This window comes from Galleria mellonella, unplaced genomic scaffold (assembly GCF_026898425.1).
Source record: "Galleria mellonella isolate WM207_F2 unplaced genomic scaffold, CSIRO_AGI_GalMel_v1 utg139, whole genome shotgun sequence".
In the NCBI taxonomy this organism is placed as follows: Eukaryota; Metazoa; Arthropoda; class Insecta; order Lepidoptera; family Pyralidae; genus Galleria; species Galleria mellonella.
The window spans coordinates 622,912-641,560 of NW_026441995.1; the positions used below are offsets into that span (position 1 = coordinate 622,912).

The following is an 18,649-nucleotide window of genomic DNA, read 5'->3' on the forward strand; positions in this document are numbered from 1 at the left end:
CGCCTGCCAAGCATGGCAACTACAGGCAAAACCCCCCAAGGGGAGGCTTCAGCAGTGGACGGTTAAGGGCTGATATGGTTATGATAATTAAAATATTAATTATATGAAAAATATAAACTCCTTAAAAATTTATTTATTTTATTTAAAAAAATAAAAAATAAATAGAATTAATTACAAACGTAAGTAAAAAATATATAATAAATTATAAATATAATAAAAATTAAGGTGTGATTATTTTAGACGAAAATGCAGCTCTCAATGTACCTGAAACACATAACATTGATATTTATATCGGCGTAGACGTATAACAACAATTTTTTAATTCAACAATGTCAAACAACAATCAAAGATTATATAACCGGGTGAAAGGCAATTCTATTTTTAATCTGTGTTTGCAATATACTATAAGTATAGTAATTCTTTTTTTATACAACTTAGAATGGCAAACAAGCTGACGGCGCACCTGATGGAAAGTGGTAGCCGTCGCCTATAGACATGAGCAGTATCATGGATAAAGTATACTGTTTCGCCCACATTATTCCCCATGTGTTGCCATTCATACAGATTCAAGTGTTATTCCTCTGTACTCTGTAAATTCACTGCCATATATCACTTTTGAAATAGAAACACAGCCATGCAAACATAACTGCTTCACGGTAGAAACACGAATGGGACAGAGGTGCCCAAGCATTTCATATGAGATCGTTTATATAGTACATTATACTAAGTCTATGGTTTGTATCTTCCGTAGACGTAGAAAGAGTAATAGGTCCTACTAATACATACATGTCGTAGATAAATCCCAAGAACCTACTTTATTACATTCGAAGATTCAAAATAAAGCATCTACCTTAAAATTGTAGTTTCAACTAACTTTAAATACTTTTCCAAGGCAAATACGTAGAGAATAGGCTCCAAGGTTTGTGTACAAGATACAGGATGAAATCTTAGTCGTTAGCGATAGCGTGAGAATTACACCTTGAATCATAAAAATGTCAAGCTTCTTATAAACCATGATATATATATATATATATATATATATATATATATATATATATATATATATATATATATATGTGTATATATTATATGTGTATTTCTTATGTATAATTATTTTGGTATTTAACAATAATTGTCACATGTTTTTCACCACCTCTGCTCTTCATACGCTTTCTGTTTTTACCCAATGGTTAGCTGGTAGAGAATGCCATATGGCATTAAGCTCGCCACTTGTACAGTTTCATTGTGCAATAAAGAACAAAATTTTTGAGGCTCCTATCCTAACTTGGATGTGTCATGGGAGGCTGAAAATTTTTTGTCGTATTTCGACCTTGTTTCTTTGGCGAAAATGTTTATTTTTATTGATAGAATGTTTTTTTAAAAGGACAATTAACGATTTTGATTTCATCTAATATATATATATATATATATATTTATTTAAAGGATCATATACAACGTGTCTTAGTACATATATTAAAAAAAATGTGTGAGAGAGAAAGTAAGTAAAAATGTGTATTAACAAAGGCTCTCGCTGGATACTGCAAACTAAACAAGCATATGGCCCAACTGGACTTATGCCCAAAAAGCGTTTGCATATTTTGTCACAATGAGGAAGAAACGCCGCAGCACTTAATGCGTAGCTGCAGCCCACAAATACATAAACGATATATCTCCTATGAAAAACACACTCTATATTCTGGGGAGATAAAAACATCGCTACAAAAAACATCTTAAAATTCCTATCGCTGATAGGAATTACCGGCGCACTTTAAAAAAGGGCGAGCTCAAAATATCATGGAAAGGTCGCAGTGTCACAAATTTTTCTGTCTGAAAAAGCCTGTCTTTTAAATATTTTATTTATCAAATAAATAGTAAAAGAATAATTGAGTAAATTATGAGTATAATTACATTATAAAGCAACAAAGTAAAAACTGAACTAAGTATAGTAGCAAAATAATGCAAGTATGCTAAAATATGAATGCCATCAAGCGTGGGAATTTCTTTGCATGATACAGTGGCCGAGAGCTGGAGGATGTCCCGGAGGTTCCATTGACCTGGATTAAAACAAAAGAGTGTTCTGAAGCCACTTTTAAAAGAAGGTCAATTCTTATATATATATATATATTTGTTTATTTTTTATACCACTGAGGCGGTAAAAAAGCATATGGTCTACCTGATGATAAGCGGTTACCGAGGCCTATGAACGCCTGCAATATCAGGGCGCCTTTTGCCAATCCTGAAGAAGTCTTTTTATCCCTTTTTTGAAGAATATAGACATATAATATAAACCTAAAATATACCATGGACATAACAGAGTATACTGTTTCGCCCATGATGCTACCCATGCGTTGCCATTTCTGAGGACTCAGGTGCTATTCCTCTGTACCCTGTAAACTCACTGCCATATCCTATCCTTCAAACCGAAACACAATTATGCAAACAACTGCTTTACGGTTGAAACACGAATAGGACAGAGATGCTCAAGCAAACGACTTTTGTACAAAGTCTCCCTCTGGTAAACCCCATGCTGTTTGTATATACGTTACATTTCTTTCAAATTTGAGGATTTTATTATCATCGATAGAATTTTTTTAACCGAAGTAATTTGCTTGTGGTATTACTTACTTTGGATGTTCATTGTCCCAGATGCGCATCGTCTCGCATAAAACTTGTACTTCTGCCTGGGTGTATGTATGGCTGTCACGAGGTTTTCTACTGCAGGACTTGCATACTCCGGTACAAGTACATGCTGCATGTAGAAAGCGTTCATATAAAGTTACCCTCTCATTAATAAAAACGTCAAATCTTTCATAAACCTTTTTCAGGTATTGAACTGTCCTGTCTCTTTCAAACCAAATTCCCGATTTGAAAGAAAGTGAAAAATAGTGTAATCGTTAAAGGAGATTTTAGTTTTTATGAATTTAGGATTTTAGTTTATACTCTAGCTAATGGAATTCCGTTATAGCAACAAAATCCATTACCTATAAAAACGCATATTGTGAACTGTTTTGGTTCATATTTTCCATAATGCTCAGAAATGTATCAGAAAATCCTTACTAATATTATAAAATGAAAGTGAGTTAGTCTGTTATTCTTACTTACTCTTAATGCCTTTACGGCCTTAATCAATCGTCATGCAGTTGGTATGCACATACTGTATATGATGGAGTAGGATATAGGGTACTATTTACTCTGGTACTTTTAATGGATGATAATGGAATGGTAACCCCGCCTGCGCGGGGGGAAAGGGATTGTTAGTAATGGGGTCTAATAGCCCCATTACTAGCAATATACTCTATCAGGTCGACCTCCAAGCGGTTCCCCCTGGAAACCATCATGTTTAATTCTTGTCGAATTCATCACGGTGGGCCAAATGACCTGCATTTATTTTCACCTATCATCTTCCACTGGTGCCTCGTCGGTGTATACCGATAGCGCGGGCGGGGTTACCTTTTCATTTTCACCCATTATAAAAATCCCGCCTGCGCTATTTGTATACACTGGTAGGCCACGAGTGAGGGATGATAGGTGAGGATGAAATAGGTTAGTTAGCCCATCGTGACCAATTCAACAGTAAACCAATCTGATGGTTTCCAGTGGAAACCGCGTGGATGTCTACTTGATAGGGTCTATTGCTAGCAATAGAGTTGCTAATCTCCAATACTAACAGTCTCTTTTTTCTCCTTTTAGATAGATAGATACTCTTTATTGTTTCCTCCAAAAGATTACAATAGTAAACTTATTATAAATATAAATAATTACAAGAAATAATCACAATGAGAAAACAATAGGCGACCTTATTGTTAAGAGCGATCTCTTGCAGGCAACCTTTGGATGGAGAGGAATAATTATAAACAATTTGGTGGGAGGCACGATGAAAAATTTTGTTAGTTCTAAATATGGGAGATGTGATACCTCGGTTACGTAGATTAAGTCGCGGGTAAAAGCCAGTATATAAATAAAAAAGTTTTACAAGTTTTATTTCTATTTCTTTGGGTTGTCTCGCGTACGTTGGAAGGATTATCATCTTCAGGATACTCCCTGGTGCCGAGTGAACACAAAGGTTGAGGCAGCCTTGCTTCAAATGTCCGATCAATAAGTCCTGTTCAATAATATGAAAGAACAAGTAAAATATACCTTTCTTTATGGCAGTTTCCTTTTATTCTAGCTTTTTTTTTTATACAACTTAGAATGGCAAACAAGCTGACGGTCCACCTGATGGAAAGTGGTAATCGTCGCCTATAGACATGAGCAGTACTATGGAAATAACAGAGTATACTGTTTCGCCCATGATACCCCCCATGCGTTGCCATTCCTGAGGACTCAGGTGTTATTCCTCTGTACCCCGTAAATTTACGCCATATCTCACCCTTCAAACAGAAACACAGCCATGCAAACACAACTGCTTCACGGTTGAAACACGAATGGGACAGAGGTACGCAAGCAATGGACTTTTGTACAAAGTCTCCCTTTGGTAGAAATAGAGAATGAGAATTGTCGATGATCCCAGGTTTATAAGCGCTATCGAACCCTTAAGTTTTAGGAGAGATTTTGCCTCCTCTGCGTGTTCTACCGCTTGTACAACGGATTGTGCTCAGAGAAATTGTTCAATACGATGCCTACGGCCACTTTCTACCATTGTGCAATCGTAGAGTACAGTCATATATACATCTCACCGGCGACAGGGAGTTCATCCTCATATCCTCTAGGGTAATACCTTGTACGTTCTAGCTTAGATGGTCGCATTCAACGCGGTTTCAGATATTCTTTCTGCCACGAATGCTCAGATTAAGAAATGAGCTCCCTGTCGAAGTTTTTTCAAGAAACTACAGCATGGGATTCTTCAAAAGGGGGGTAAAGAGGCTTCTTCAGAGTCGGCAACGAGCGCGTAATACCCCTGGTATTGCAGGCGTTCAAAGGCTACGGTAACCGCTTACCATCATGTGAATCGTATGCTCGTTTACCACCTCAGTGGTGAAAAAGTATTTATTTCATAAATTAGATAGATAATTTATTTGCATTAATTACTTACAGCACACAAATTACAACATACATATACAAAAAAGCGAGATAACATAAATGATTAAAAAATACATAAAGCTAAATACAATTTTTCGTTTGTGCGTGTGCCATAGCAATACAAAATGGTCACAACTCAGTTTATTGCTTCGCCCTCAAAAGAGCAAAGCACTGATATTCTGTTGCGGCCAATGGGAATAGGGTAACAATAAAACAATACTACCAGATTATCTATACAGTAAACAGACAGATATGACAGTTTATCTAGCAAACAAATGGAACATAGAGGTAACTTGCTGGAATGTCTAACTTTTGCCTCTCAATTAAGAATTTTTGTAAATTAATTTTGAAACTGGACTTAGTGGTAGATAGATAGATAGATAGATAGATAATTTATTTACATTACTTACAGCACACAAATTACAATAAAAAAAAAACATACACGTAATACACAGCAAAAGAGACAAAAGAATAAAAATAAAAAAGCACAAATAAAAAAAAAATACAAAAACAAAATATATAATCTAACAATCTCCTTTGTTACTCTTCCTTCATGCGTGTGCCATAGTAACACAATATGGTCACAGCTCAGTTTATTGCTTTGCCCTTAAAAGAGCAAAACACTGATATTCTGCTGTGGCCAAGAGTGGTAATGATAACATATCATTACTTTTACATTCGACATATTTTCCACATACCAAAAACGAAATAATACGTTAAAACCAATATAAAACATTATTTGTTTCTGCTGATAGACAGTTTCGAAGGATACTATAGCCCAAAAAAATGTTATTTAGGAGTTCCTATGTAGACTAACCTTTTTTTTCGACGAATTCCAGCATAGATACTGCCGTTGTTTCTCTCACTTCGGGCTCTTTAATTAGTTCTACATTCTCCTCTTGATATGTATTATGGCTTGACACAGATGTATTGGCGTAATGATTTGGTTTCTGGAATTGTTTGATTTTATAAATTTACTAAGAATATAGATACTTACGATAGATAGATAGATAACCTTTATTACCAGTATTAAGAAAATAAAAAATTAAAACAACAAAAAGAAAAAAAAAACGGTGTTGCTGGTAATAAGAGCCGCCTCAGCTGTTGCTATATATGTACATCTCCAGCTTGATGTACCTATATAGCGCTGATTTTCAGGCGGCCCCTTAACTCCTTTACCTTTAGCACGATGACACATGATGATTATATTTAACATGGAGTGGACAGTTGTTGATTTGGAATACTGCTACAGCAATAAATTTCGGGTCTCTTCGGTTATATTCTCGTCTTGTTTGGGATATAGATTATAGTGATTTGATCTAAGCACCTGTTCCATTTTGGTCAAGTGTATATCACTTGATACTATTCCTTTTTGTATTTTTTGTATGTAGCTTGACAAACAAGCTGAAGGCCCACGTGATGGAAAGTGGTAAGCATCGCCTATCATAGGAAGTCTATAATAGGCGATGATCATGTATAAGTACCATGGATATAACAGAGTATACTGTAACTTTGTCGTGATACGTTGTGGTACCTTTCATGCGTTGCCATTTCATGGGTTTCAGTTGTGGCAACGGTAACAGTGTTATGAGTTCAATGGTTTTTCCCATCTCAGCCAAGATATGCTCAACGCACTTAAAGAAGTTTTCACTTCAAAAAGATGCCCTGATTGTATGTAAAGCATTTGTAGGAAGACTAATAATAATAATAATAAACTCTTTATTGCGCACAATAGAGATGTATACAAGGAATATTAATACAGAATGTGCATATACAAAAGGCGGCCTTATTGCTAAAAGCAATCTCTTACAGACAACCTGGATCAAGATCAAGACTATCTATATAATTTAAGAGAAAAACACAAAAAGAAAAACACTAACTGCGTCTTTCATCATAGTTTGCAGCTCCGGATTACTCCGGATGAATTTCCAGAAAGCACAACATTTTTTTTGCACAACATCGTTATCCAGCTCTTCGGTTGGAGAAAAATCTATAACTAAGTGCTGAGCCAGCAGTGGCTCACCGCAAGACCCTTCACCAAAGTCGCTGCATGTGATTTGCGGGGCTGGTGGATTACCAGTGGTTTCAAATGAAGAATCTAAGCTGTTTCGCAAACCAGATGTCGTACTGTACGACTTTAATTCCGATTGCTCTACGCTTTGGCCCATGTTTACATATAATTCAACTAATTAAGTAATAAACTTGACAAATGTCAATTCATTAAACACAATAGCTAAAATATGTCTGTAAGAAGTTTTAGTTTTTATAAAAAATACGGTAAACCCTTCTTCTTAGTGTTAAACTAAAGATTTCGACCTTGTTCTTAGGGTTAAACCCCAGAAATATTTTTCTTAATAAAAGTCTTAGATAATGAAGATGCAAAAAATATGATCACAAAATATTTACTAATAAATAATAAAGTTAACTTTCGAGTACCTAATGATAAAATTGTATAAGAACCGGATTGCAAATGGCAATAAATATGGACTAACTTAATTAGCCACTCGCCGACTACTACGATACAGGGCTGCGAGCCTAGTGGAGTAATCACTGTTTAGTAAATTGTGTACCCGCATTTTAGTTAAAATAAAGTTATACTATATACATATATAAAGTTAAATAATTAAAATTAATAATTAAATAATGAATAATAATAATAAGAAAATACGTACCTATCGTGATACAATTTCAATGGCTGGATAATATTGTAACAGATCCTTAGACTATTTCCAAAGTGAAAAAAAGTGTTGTCCTCCTCTCTTGTACTTGCTGTGCCCAACACGGTCCATAATTGAAGTTAAAATGTTATCTACTAATTATATTATGGAATGTAATAAGAAATAAATATTATATAAACATCGTACTGTTTAAATAAAGTTATTTCCGATTAGAATCCCAGAAGGATTAAGATGATACCATTATTCGATTTAGTTTGTTATTGGCCTTTCCCGTCACTAGAGATTTGTTTCGGTGTAATTCGAAAGTGTAATATATATAATTTAAAAATTTAAAAATAATGAACATTTATGAGACCTTTAGTACTTATCTTTTTTTTTTTTACAACACAGGGGGCAAACGAGCATGCGGCTCACCTGATGGTAAGTGACTACCGCCGCCCATGATCACCCACAACACCAGCGGCATAGCAGGTGTGCTGCCGGCCTTTTAAAAAGGAATATACTCTTTTCTTGAAGGTTATGTTGTCGTATCGGTTCGGAAATACTGCTGCTGGAAGTTGATTCCAAAGAGTGTATCTACATGGAAATAGTGATATTGTAAATAGCTAGCATGTTGTGTGTACATATTTTTAGGAATTTGCTTAGAATTTAGTTTAAAGAGCAGACACAAGCACAAAACAATCGCATAATTTACATGAACATAGATAGATTTTTTGTTATATACAACTTAGAATGGCAAATAAGCTGACGGCCCACCTGATGGGAAGTGGTAACCGTCGCCTATAGACATGAGCAGTACCATAGACATAACAGCGTATACTCGCCCATGATACCCCCTATGCGTTGCCATTCCTGAGGACTAAGGTGTTATTCCTCCGTACCCAGTGAATTCACGCCATATCCCACCCTTCAAACCGAAACACAGCCATGCAAACACAACTGCTTCACGGTAGAAACACGAATGGGACAGAGGTACGCAAGCAATCGACTTTTGTACAAAGTCTCCCTCTGGTAAATAATAATCACCTGAATGTAACATACAATCAATATTTTAACATTTATCAATCTATCAGATTAAATAAATGTTAAGAACCTCCTTGGTTCAATGGCAGGCGATAATATAAACATTGACTGAATTTGCTGACTAATATTAACTAGTGTAGGTAACCAAAATCCTAGTCCTGGTTTTCCTTAATACTGATCCTGATCCCGGCGTTGCTTAATACTGGTGAGTGCTATTACCAATTTCCTATATTAATAAAGTAACAGAGATTTGTTGGAGCAGGATGTACGCTTGAAGGCCATAAAAGGGTCTGTATTCGGACCTTCTTCGGCTTATATGGTTCCGGTGACATGTGGGGGTAACAAAGTAGTGAGATACCGCTAACAATATATAGAGCAGAGGAAGCCAACCGGTCGACCGCGACTATTAGTCCAGTCGATCGTGGCAATGCAAAAAATTTAAGATTTTGCAAATCTAGCGGAAGATGCTCAGATGCAATGCTCACACTAATATAAATAAGTAGTTACTAAGAATAACTTTCAGTTTTATGTTATCCCTCTTAATAAAATAAACAATACTACAATACTACATAATTGTGTACTGAACTATGTGAGATTTGAGATTTCAAGAAGTACGTAATTGGTAGATCGTACAGGGTTTCGTCAGTATACAGTAGATCTTGGGTCCAGTCGAGTCGACCATCCCTATAGGAAAGTGGTTCGGAAAAATTTTTGAAAACAATATATGTTATAATAAAATTAGACATTTGCCTATAATGACTTTATATATTTACATAAGTTATTTTTTTCTTCTTATGTATGTAGTTGTGAGTTTTAATCATGAAGTTGTTGATAGATTAATAAATAAATAAATACAAATAAAATTAAACTATGCCCGCCACTTTGTCCGCGTGACCAGGATAGGGATTTAATCTATGTGTTCAAAATTAACGTTTTTTTACATATACTGACAATTATAGTTTTTATAAAAAAGGATATTTATAAACAATCGAAATAAAATAAAAAATACATACAATACTTCAAGTCAACAGACGGCATTTTTACTTACAAATCATATAAATAATAATATATAATAACAAGAACCAGCATATTTTACAAACACTATGTAGTACAATTTTACTTTTGTCTGTGAATTTAGTCATACAGGGTTACACTTTGGGCGTATTGCACACGTCCGTGTAGCCTAACTTCAAGCTGCAACTAAATATCATTGCTTTGCTTTTAAGCAAAACTATCACCGAGCTGTAGCCTCTTTGGGTCACTGCGACACACATGGCGAAAACATATTTTTATATTTTATCTTTTATTTTATATTAAAAAAAAGTAATTTATTTGATTCTATGAATTCAATTGTCAATTTACGTGTACCACTCTCTTTTCATTCAAGAGTTTCCTCCTGTAGGTGCAACTAATTCATGCATCTTCCTCCAGCCAGCTCTATCCCAGGCCATATCCTTGACCTCCATATACGACACGTCACCTAGTGTTTCTTTTATCTGTCCCATGTAGTCATTCCTCGGTCTTTTTCTTTCTCTATTTTTCCTTTTACTATGCTCCTAAAGAAATCCTCATGTCGTATAAGGTAGCTCAGCATTCTGCCTCTTGTGTGTTTATTTGAATCATTTATGATTCAAATAAAGTGTTTATCTATTCTGATCTAATATCCTGCTTCTTGGGGGGGGGGGGGGAGGGATTGTTAGTAATGGAGACTGAGAATCCCATTTCTAGCAATATACCCAACCAGGTCGATCTCCTCGCGGTTCTCCCTGGAAACTATCATGATTAATTCCTGATGAATTCATCATGATGGGCTAACTGGCCTGTTTTCATTCTCATCTGTCACCATTCACTGGTGCTCCGCCAGCGTATCCCGTTAGCACAGGCGGGGTTACCATACCATTTTCACTCATTAAAAAAAACAAAAAAAAAAATATCCTGCTTCTTGCTTAGGTAAAGCACAAGTTTTCGAAATTTTTATCAAATTCTAATTGTAAGTAAATTTTATGATTATCGATTGATATTGAGTAGGTAACAAACAAACTCAAGATAAAAAAAAACATGATTTTAGAAGTACTCGTAGGAAAGTCAGCGATATCAATCACTTCTAGATGGCGTGTTAAGATAAAACATAGATAGATACTCTTTATTGTTCCCTCCAAAAGATTACAATAGTAAACTTATTATAAATATAAACAATTACAAGAAATAATAACAGTGAGATAACAATGGGTGGCTTTATCGCTAAAAACAATCTCTTCCAGGCAACCTTTGGACGGACAGGAGCAATTATAAATAGTTAAATAAATAATAAATTAATACATATCCTTACTTTCTACTTTATATATATATATATATATATATATATATATATATATATATATATATATATATATATATATATATATATATATATATATATATATATATATATATATATATATATATATATATATATATATATATATATATATATATATATATATATATATATATATATATATATATATATATATATACATAAATGACAGAACAGATCAATATATGGCTAACAATGGGACTATTAGTCTGGATTACTAACAATCCCTTCCGTTTCATCTGTTAGATCCCCTTGTTAACAATTCCTTTTCCTCCACCTCTGTCAGCATGTAGTGATAAAGCAGTGCTACTAAATATCAAATAATAATTTGGTGTTCGAGGGACTAGCGGCCCCATTGTTAGCAATACACCCTGTCAGGTCTTCCTCCACGCGGTTCTTCTCGGAAACCATTGTGGTTGTGCATCCTCTTATTTTGATTTAAAAATCTGTCTCCAATTTGGAGTCAATGACATCCCCAGTGTACTTAACATTTTAAATATTCCAGCCCTTATACTTCTGTTATTTAGTTACTTACAATGAGAAAGCTTCAAGCATTTCTTTTGGAACGGAACATTTTAAACGAGACTTTAATTGCTACTGTGTAGAGTCTGAATTTGAAATGTCGCAGTAGATGTTTACTGAATGACACAGTGAAATATGCAGTGCTCATCTTAGACGTAAAAGGATGGCAAATCTGGGACGTGTAGCGAATGGGGAGGACGCAGATGTTGGATAGATTGCCTTCAACATAGATATGTCACTACTGTGCTGTGAGACATCATTAGTTCATAAAGTATTTAGCGTGAAATCACTTGATAAAATTCCCAATGATTTACGAAGATACGAAGAAGGTACTTTATATAATTGAAAGTAACTGAAAAAATGTTATTTATATATTTAATACACATTGATATTTATATATTAACTTATACATACATACATTTTTGTTTTTAATTCTTGTTATGTATGTAGTTTTTATCATTAATTCTTTTTTGTGTTAAAAATCAACCTATTCTGTTTCGTCTCTGTGAATGTTGAGTACAACTATAATTGGATTGCAAACTTATAATGCTATTGTTGTATTCTATTGTTAAAAGTTTTGTTTGTAATCTGTTGTTGTGTCACAAAAATAAAAAAAAAAAATCTGTGACGCCTGTCTCCCATTAGTGTAGGCAAAAAAAAAAAATGGAACGTCAACTATATAACAATACATCGATTCAAACAAGCCTCTTTCGTTTCTTATTTTATATTAGTCATTTATTTTATGTTAATCTGTTTTCCTTATGCCTATAATTATCTATATAATCTAGTATTAGGTACATATTTAACATGTCTGGGATTATATATTATACATATAGATAGATAGATAGATAGATAGATAGATAAATAATTTATTTGCATTACTTACAGCACACTGATTGAGAAAAAGATACACGTACAAAAAATTAAAAAAAAAAAACAAACAAAATGCATAAAATTTGTAACAATTTTTTTCCCCTCACGCGTGTGCCACAGTAACACAAAATGGTCACAACTCAACTTACTGCTTTGCCCTAAAAAGAGCAAAACACTGATATTCTGTTATGGCCAAAAGTGAGCCGCGAAATTCCACTGAAAAAAAAAAATAAAAGAAAGAAATATAGATAAAATACATTATGTGTGTTCATTATATTCGCTATTTAGAAGATGGGTAGTCAGAAATCAATTTCTATCAGTTTCAAGCACTTTAAATATAATATAACTTAAATTATACAAACCCAATTACATAAAAGTATGTTAAAGAGGCAGCATTAATATATAGTTAATCACTTTATTATTATTAATAATTTATTTTTAAATTGAATCTTATACTTATATATACTAAATACTTATAATTATTTTCCTTAATGTTTTATTCTGTTAATTTTCTTAATTATACAACCTAACCATGTACCTACTTGTACAACAATTAGTCCGTTACCCTAAGGTCGTCTTGAAAAGATCGCTCTCAGCAATAAGACCGCCTTACTGTACTTATACAATTGTATCGTTATATTTATTAATTGTGTTGTTTTTTTTACTATATTGTATAATGCAAATAAAGTATTTTTTTTGTTTTACAACACAGGGGGCAAACGAGCATGCGGCTCACCTGGTGGTAAGTGACTACCGCCGCCCATGATCACGTGTGCTGCCGGCCTTTTATACGATACGATACGATACGATTTATATATAAGTATACTCATTCATTCTATCCATATTCATAATTTTTTTATATACGCTCGCCGGTTATGATTATTTCATTTATACTCACTATATTGTCAAATAATTTAATTAAATTATTTAAATGTAATATTTTCTTAATTGTTTGTATCTATAATAAGTTTACTATTGTAATCTTATGGAGGAAACAATAAAGAGTATCTATCTATCTATCTACTTTATAAATAGAAATTCTGGAACATCTTTCTTAGAACTGTATCCTCTCTGATGTTTCTACTATATCTATTTAGCTATGGCCGGAGAGACTTGTTGAATATTCCATTTACATATTTCCAACTGGAACAATTTCAAAATCTTCCTCGATATTTTCGTGCTATTCCTAAAGTTTTGAAAGTGAATATTTTTAAATTTTCTAAATAGAAATGTTTCTCTTAGCCTTTATAGGGGACAGGAAAACACAATTAACTCAAATTAAGCTAAATTAACTTTATTATAACTTTAAGAGTTTTCCCTTCTACGTTTCCTCTCTTAATTAAGGTTATTTAATTATGTCAAATTATTATTTTAATGTTGGCACTAGGAAGGGTTTTAGCGAGTCCTAGGAACTGAATGATACTTTGGGAAGGGTGTATTACGATTTATCAATATAACAGAGCAATAATAAAGAGTAATTTAGAGAATTTTACTTGCTGGCAACATTCTTATCTTGAACTAGCTGTTTTACTTATTTTTCAACGCCATCTATTGTCAACTTATATTAAATAGATTGTTGTTTTAAGATTCGTCCAAACTGGACAGACAAAGAGCATGGCCCATACAGCCTACTCATAAGTTACTATTTGTTTTTCATAAATGACGGGACAAAACGTTCAATTGTTTTTGAAAATGAACAGATAATTACAACGTTATGAACGCTGTTAAATAAAATTATGTAATAGCCAACATGTAAGCTAATGTTTCGGATTTACATTTTAGCATTGATTTATTTGCTGAATATGCTGTAATATTTTATATATAAAATTTTCGTGTCGCGGTGTTTGTTACCAAACTCCTCCGAAACGGCTTTACCGATTTTTATGAAATTTAGTGTGCATATTGGGTAGGTCTGAATCGGCCAACATCTATTTTTCATACCCGTCAATGATAAGGGGGACCATCCCCAAAATTTTTTTTTTATTTTTTTGACAAATTTTTCCATTTTTATTTTATTATGATTTAACATTGAAAAATACACACAACTTTAAACTTTCATCGTTTTACGATCAATCCCTGTATTTTAATTGCGATTTTTATATTTCGCAATAAGTGGTAAAACAACGTTTACGGGGTCAGCTAGTTTTCTTTATAAAATCTACAACAATTGTACATTTTCTTTTGTTTATACAAAAACTAGCTTTTACTCGCGACTTCGTGATCAATCTCCATCCTATATAACATATATATATTATTTACTACTTAATTTTATACATTTGCGTTGTTGACACAATTTAATTCATGTACTATTTACTAGCAATCGTGTCAAGTATCAATAGTGTATTTAAAATATATTATACACTAAATTTCATAGTGATTGGTCAAGTCGTTATTGCGCTAAAAGATAACAAACAAACTCACTTTACCATTTATAATATACTCTCTCTATTTCCATTTAAGAGTTTCCTCTTGTCGGTGCAACTAATTCATGCATTTTTTTCCAGCCAGCTCTATTCCAGCCCATATCTTTGACCTTCCTATACGACATGACACCTAATGTTTCTTTTATCTGTCCCATGTAGTTATTCCTCGGTCTTCCCCTTCTTCTTTTGTCCTCTATTTTTTTTCTATTATGCTCTTTAAAAAATCGTCATGTCGTATAAGGTGGCCCAGCATTTTGTCTCTTCTATTCTCTAATGTTTTTTATTTTCAATAATGTATTTATAATATTAATAAGGATATAATGTTTAGACCTTCGTGTCTACCCCTTAAGGGATTTGATACGAGAATGCATTGATATGCTAGTTAACAAACCCCTCTGTCACCGTAATCCCAAACCCTTTCAAGTTAGATTTATTACGTCAATAAAATATAGGTTCCATTTTCAAATAGTTTACAATTATGATCACCCATTGTTGGTGAACATTTGGCAGACTGTCATTAATTCTGTTACCCTATAGGGGCGGATTCTATGACGCGTCGAAAACAAATTACATTTTAATACATTTAACAAGTCGATTGCTTGGGTACCTCTGTCCCAATCGTGTTTCAACCGTAAAGTAGTTGTGTTTGCATGGCTGTGTTTCGGTTTGAAGGGTGGGATATGGCGTGAATGTACAGGGTACAGAGGAATAACACCTGAGTCCTCAGGGATGGCAACGCATGGGAGGTATCATGGGCGAAACAGCATACTCTGTTATGTCCATGGTACTGCTCATGTCGGTGGGCCGTTAGCTTGTTTGCTATTCTAAGTGGTATAAAAAAAAAGTAAAAAAATACTACCAAATTGAAATCCTTATTTCCTTCTTGTTTTTGAAGTCAATTGAAAAAAAAAACAATTCTCCGTTGAATCATAGTCGTATTTGGTAGCCTATTCTATTCCATGCGATTCCAATATAGAATTAGCCACCCCGTCCTTTCCCGTAGGTGTTGTAAAAGACAAATAAGGAAACTTAATGGCCGAGGGATGAGTAGCAGCGTCTTCCTTAAAACAGCACCAGAACCTGTGGTTGCTAACTCGCCTGCCATGGCAAGTACTAGCAGAACTCCCAGTAGGGAGAGACCTATGTATAATAAACGGCTGATATCGTTGTCGTCATATGGAGTCAAAAGGAGTGGAAGTTATTCATAAACCCACATGTAGATTCAAGAGATGGAAAAATTATCTTAGTTTTTTTTTATACAACTTAGAATGGCAAACAAGCTAACGGCCCACCTGATGTAAAGTGGTAACCGTCGTCTATAGACATGAGCAGTACCATGGACATAACAGAGTATACTGTTTCGCCCGTGATACCCCCCATGCGTTGCCATTCCTGAGGACTCAAGTGTTATTCTTCTGTACCCAGTAAATTCACGCCATATCCCACCCTTCAAACCGAAACACAGCCATGCAAACACAACTGCTTCACGGTTGAAACATAAATGGGACAGAGGTATCCAAGCAATCGACTTTTGTACAAAGTCTCCCTCTTAGTGTCCACTGTGTGCATCGAAATTGCAAATCCAACAGAGGCGTCAAATACGATCTCAGATATCAGTATTTACGATAAGCATGTATCAGAAAATTGTTACTAAACCTGGTATCGAGCGAGCTGCACCACCCAGCGGCCTTCATTAGCTGATTGCAACCCCTAATTATGTTATGTAGCACACGATATATTACATTACCGTCTAACATGAGAAGTTTCGTGGCGAGAATATGTTTAACTTGTAGTTTGAAAGGTTACCCGTTCATTTTAAACTAGTTTGCGCTCACAATTACGTACGCGTAAATTTCAGAAGTTGAGAGACCAACAAAATATGCCACTTTTAAATAATATATTACAATAAAACATTAATTTTAAGGTAGGCATTCAGTTTTTTTTTTTATTTTAGCAACGGTATAGCAGTATTTTTTATGTCATTGTCGAAACAAACATGCATATTTTTTTCTCTTCTTTTAGTCTTATTATTTTTCTGTTACGCCTTGAGCAGACACAATCAATTAATATTCCTTTATTTATATGTCGTTGTATTCATGCTTTCCTGGGTGGGCGTATTGGAAGACTGTAAGGCTCACCCAGTGGATGTAATAAATAAATAAATGTCAATTATCTTGCTTTTATGTAGTTTTTTTTTTGGTGATAATGGTATGGTAACCTCGCCTGTGCTATCGGTATTTGCTGACGGAGCACCAGTGAGGGATGATAGGTGACGATGAAAGCAGGTCCGTTAGCTCATTGTGACGAATCTCACTAGAAATAACCGCAATGGTTTCCAGGGGGGTCCACCTGGAGGTCGACCTGATTGGGTGTATTGCTGGCAATGGCTCATTTAGACCCCATTACTAACAAACCCTCCCCCCACTTTATGTAGTAAAGTTTTTGTAATTGAGTATTTATTTTGTTTACGTACATATTATTTCTTTTATGTTCTTTTTTTTTATCCGAAACGATATACTTACAGATAGGTCTCTTAGAAGTTATATCAAATTCGATCCAGTAGTTTAGTTTTTAAACCAAAATAACTGGAATGTTTAAATAACTCTCTTTTGTAAAGAGCTCTTTTTTTGAAGTCGTTTAATAAATGATTTCATAGTGGTACACATAAATTATAAAGATTAATTACTCGAATGTTTATATTTTGAATGCTTAAATTGATAACAATGTAATCAAGTGGGGCACTTTTTAATTATCTTTATAAAGAATTATTTCTGAGATAAATTTTCATGTAAAAAGCAACATTTTTTATTTAGTGTTTTAGGAAATATGTAAATATATGACGATGAGGTATTTGGTGGGTATGCCAGTAGATAAATTAAAGTCTGACTTACTGTTGTAAAATGTTTAAATACGTTCACACAATGTTCACAACTCACATAAACACATAAACACAGAAGGAGAAAGATTATACAAGCACAGATATATACATTACAAGATCTAGGACACAAACAAAGATAATAATTAGCGAGCATATATATATTAAATAAGCGAAAGCGACATTCAAATATTAAAACAACTGTCCAGCAAAGCGGTAGTTTTCGACTGGTCTATGCGCCCGCGCAGGCCGCGCGGCTACCGTCACGAGTTAAAAATAGATCGAGCGGCAACGCTACTCGACTGCACGTTTTCATTACCTCTATACGATTTTAGACCAGCCGGCACGATTTGCCGTGTGTAAGATATATAAATAAATATATGTGAATAAATATTTGTAAATAAATAAATTAAATATAATATTAATTGTGCAAGTCATTTACAATATATAAATAAATATTTGTAAATAAATAAACAAAATTATATTATATATGTAAGTCGCCTACAGTGTAATCTGTTTATGCATGTAGCAGTGTTAGATAACGTTAGATCTTTGTATCCTTTATGCGGTGTCCGGGTCTTTTACTTCCAATATAAAATAAATTATAAATTCATTACCATCTTTTTTTTTTTAATTTGACTATTATACTTATATATACTTAATACTTATAATTATTTTCCTTAATGTTTTATTCTGTTAATTTTCTTAATTACACAATACCTACTTGTACAACAATTAGTCCGTTACCCTAAGGTTGTCTTGAAAAGATTGCTCTCAGCAATAAGACCGCCTTACTGTACTTATACAATTGTATCGTTACATTTATTAATTGTGTTATTTTTCCCCTATATTGTATAATGCAAATAAAGTATACTCATTC

General features: G+C 33.8%; 1 protein-coding gene across 6 annotated transcripts; it reads right to left on the minus strand.

The window, feature by feature from the left end:
* Positions 1–224: 224 nt before the first annotated feature.
* LOC116413544 (uncharacterized) lies at positions 225–18,235 on the minus strand. 6 transcript variants are annotated; one of them, XM_052903499.1, is made up of 5 exons: positions 6,900–7,460; positions 5,837–5,969; positions 3,974–4,102; positions 2,626–2,749; positions 225–264 (listed from the first exon to the last, which is right to left on the minus strand). In XM_052903499.1, exons 1-5 carry the CDS (start codon positions 7,185–7,187, stop codon positions 237–239), a joined length of 702 nt encoding a protein of 233 aa, XP_052759459.1. In that variant the 5' UTR covers positions 7,188–7,460; the 3' UTR covers positions 225–236. The 6 variants fall into 6 exon arrangements, with proteins under 6 accessions (XP_052759459.1, XP_052759462.1, XP_052759457.1 ...); XM_052903497.1 differs by lacking the exon at positions 225–264 and adding an exon at positions 1,462–2,054 and having other exon boundaries at positions 4,011–4,102; positions 6,900–7,667; XM_052903500.1 differs by lacking the exons at positions 225–264; positions 6,900–7,460 and adding exons at positions 1,816–2,054; positions 17,786–18,235 and having other exon boundaries at positions 4,011–4,102.
* Positions 18,236–18,649: the final 414 nt, after the last annotated feature.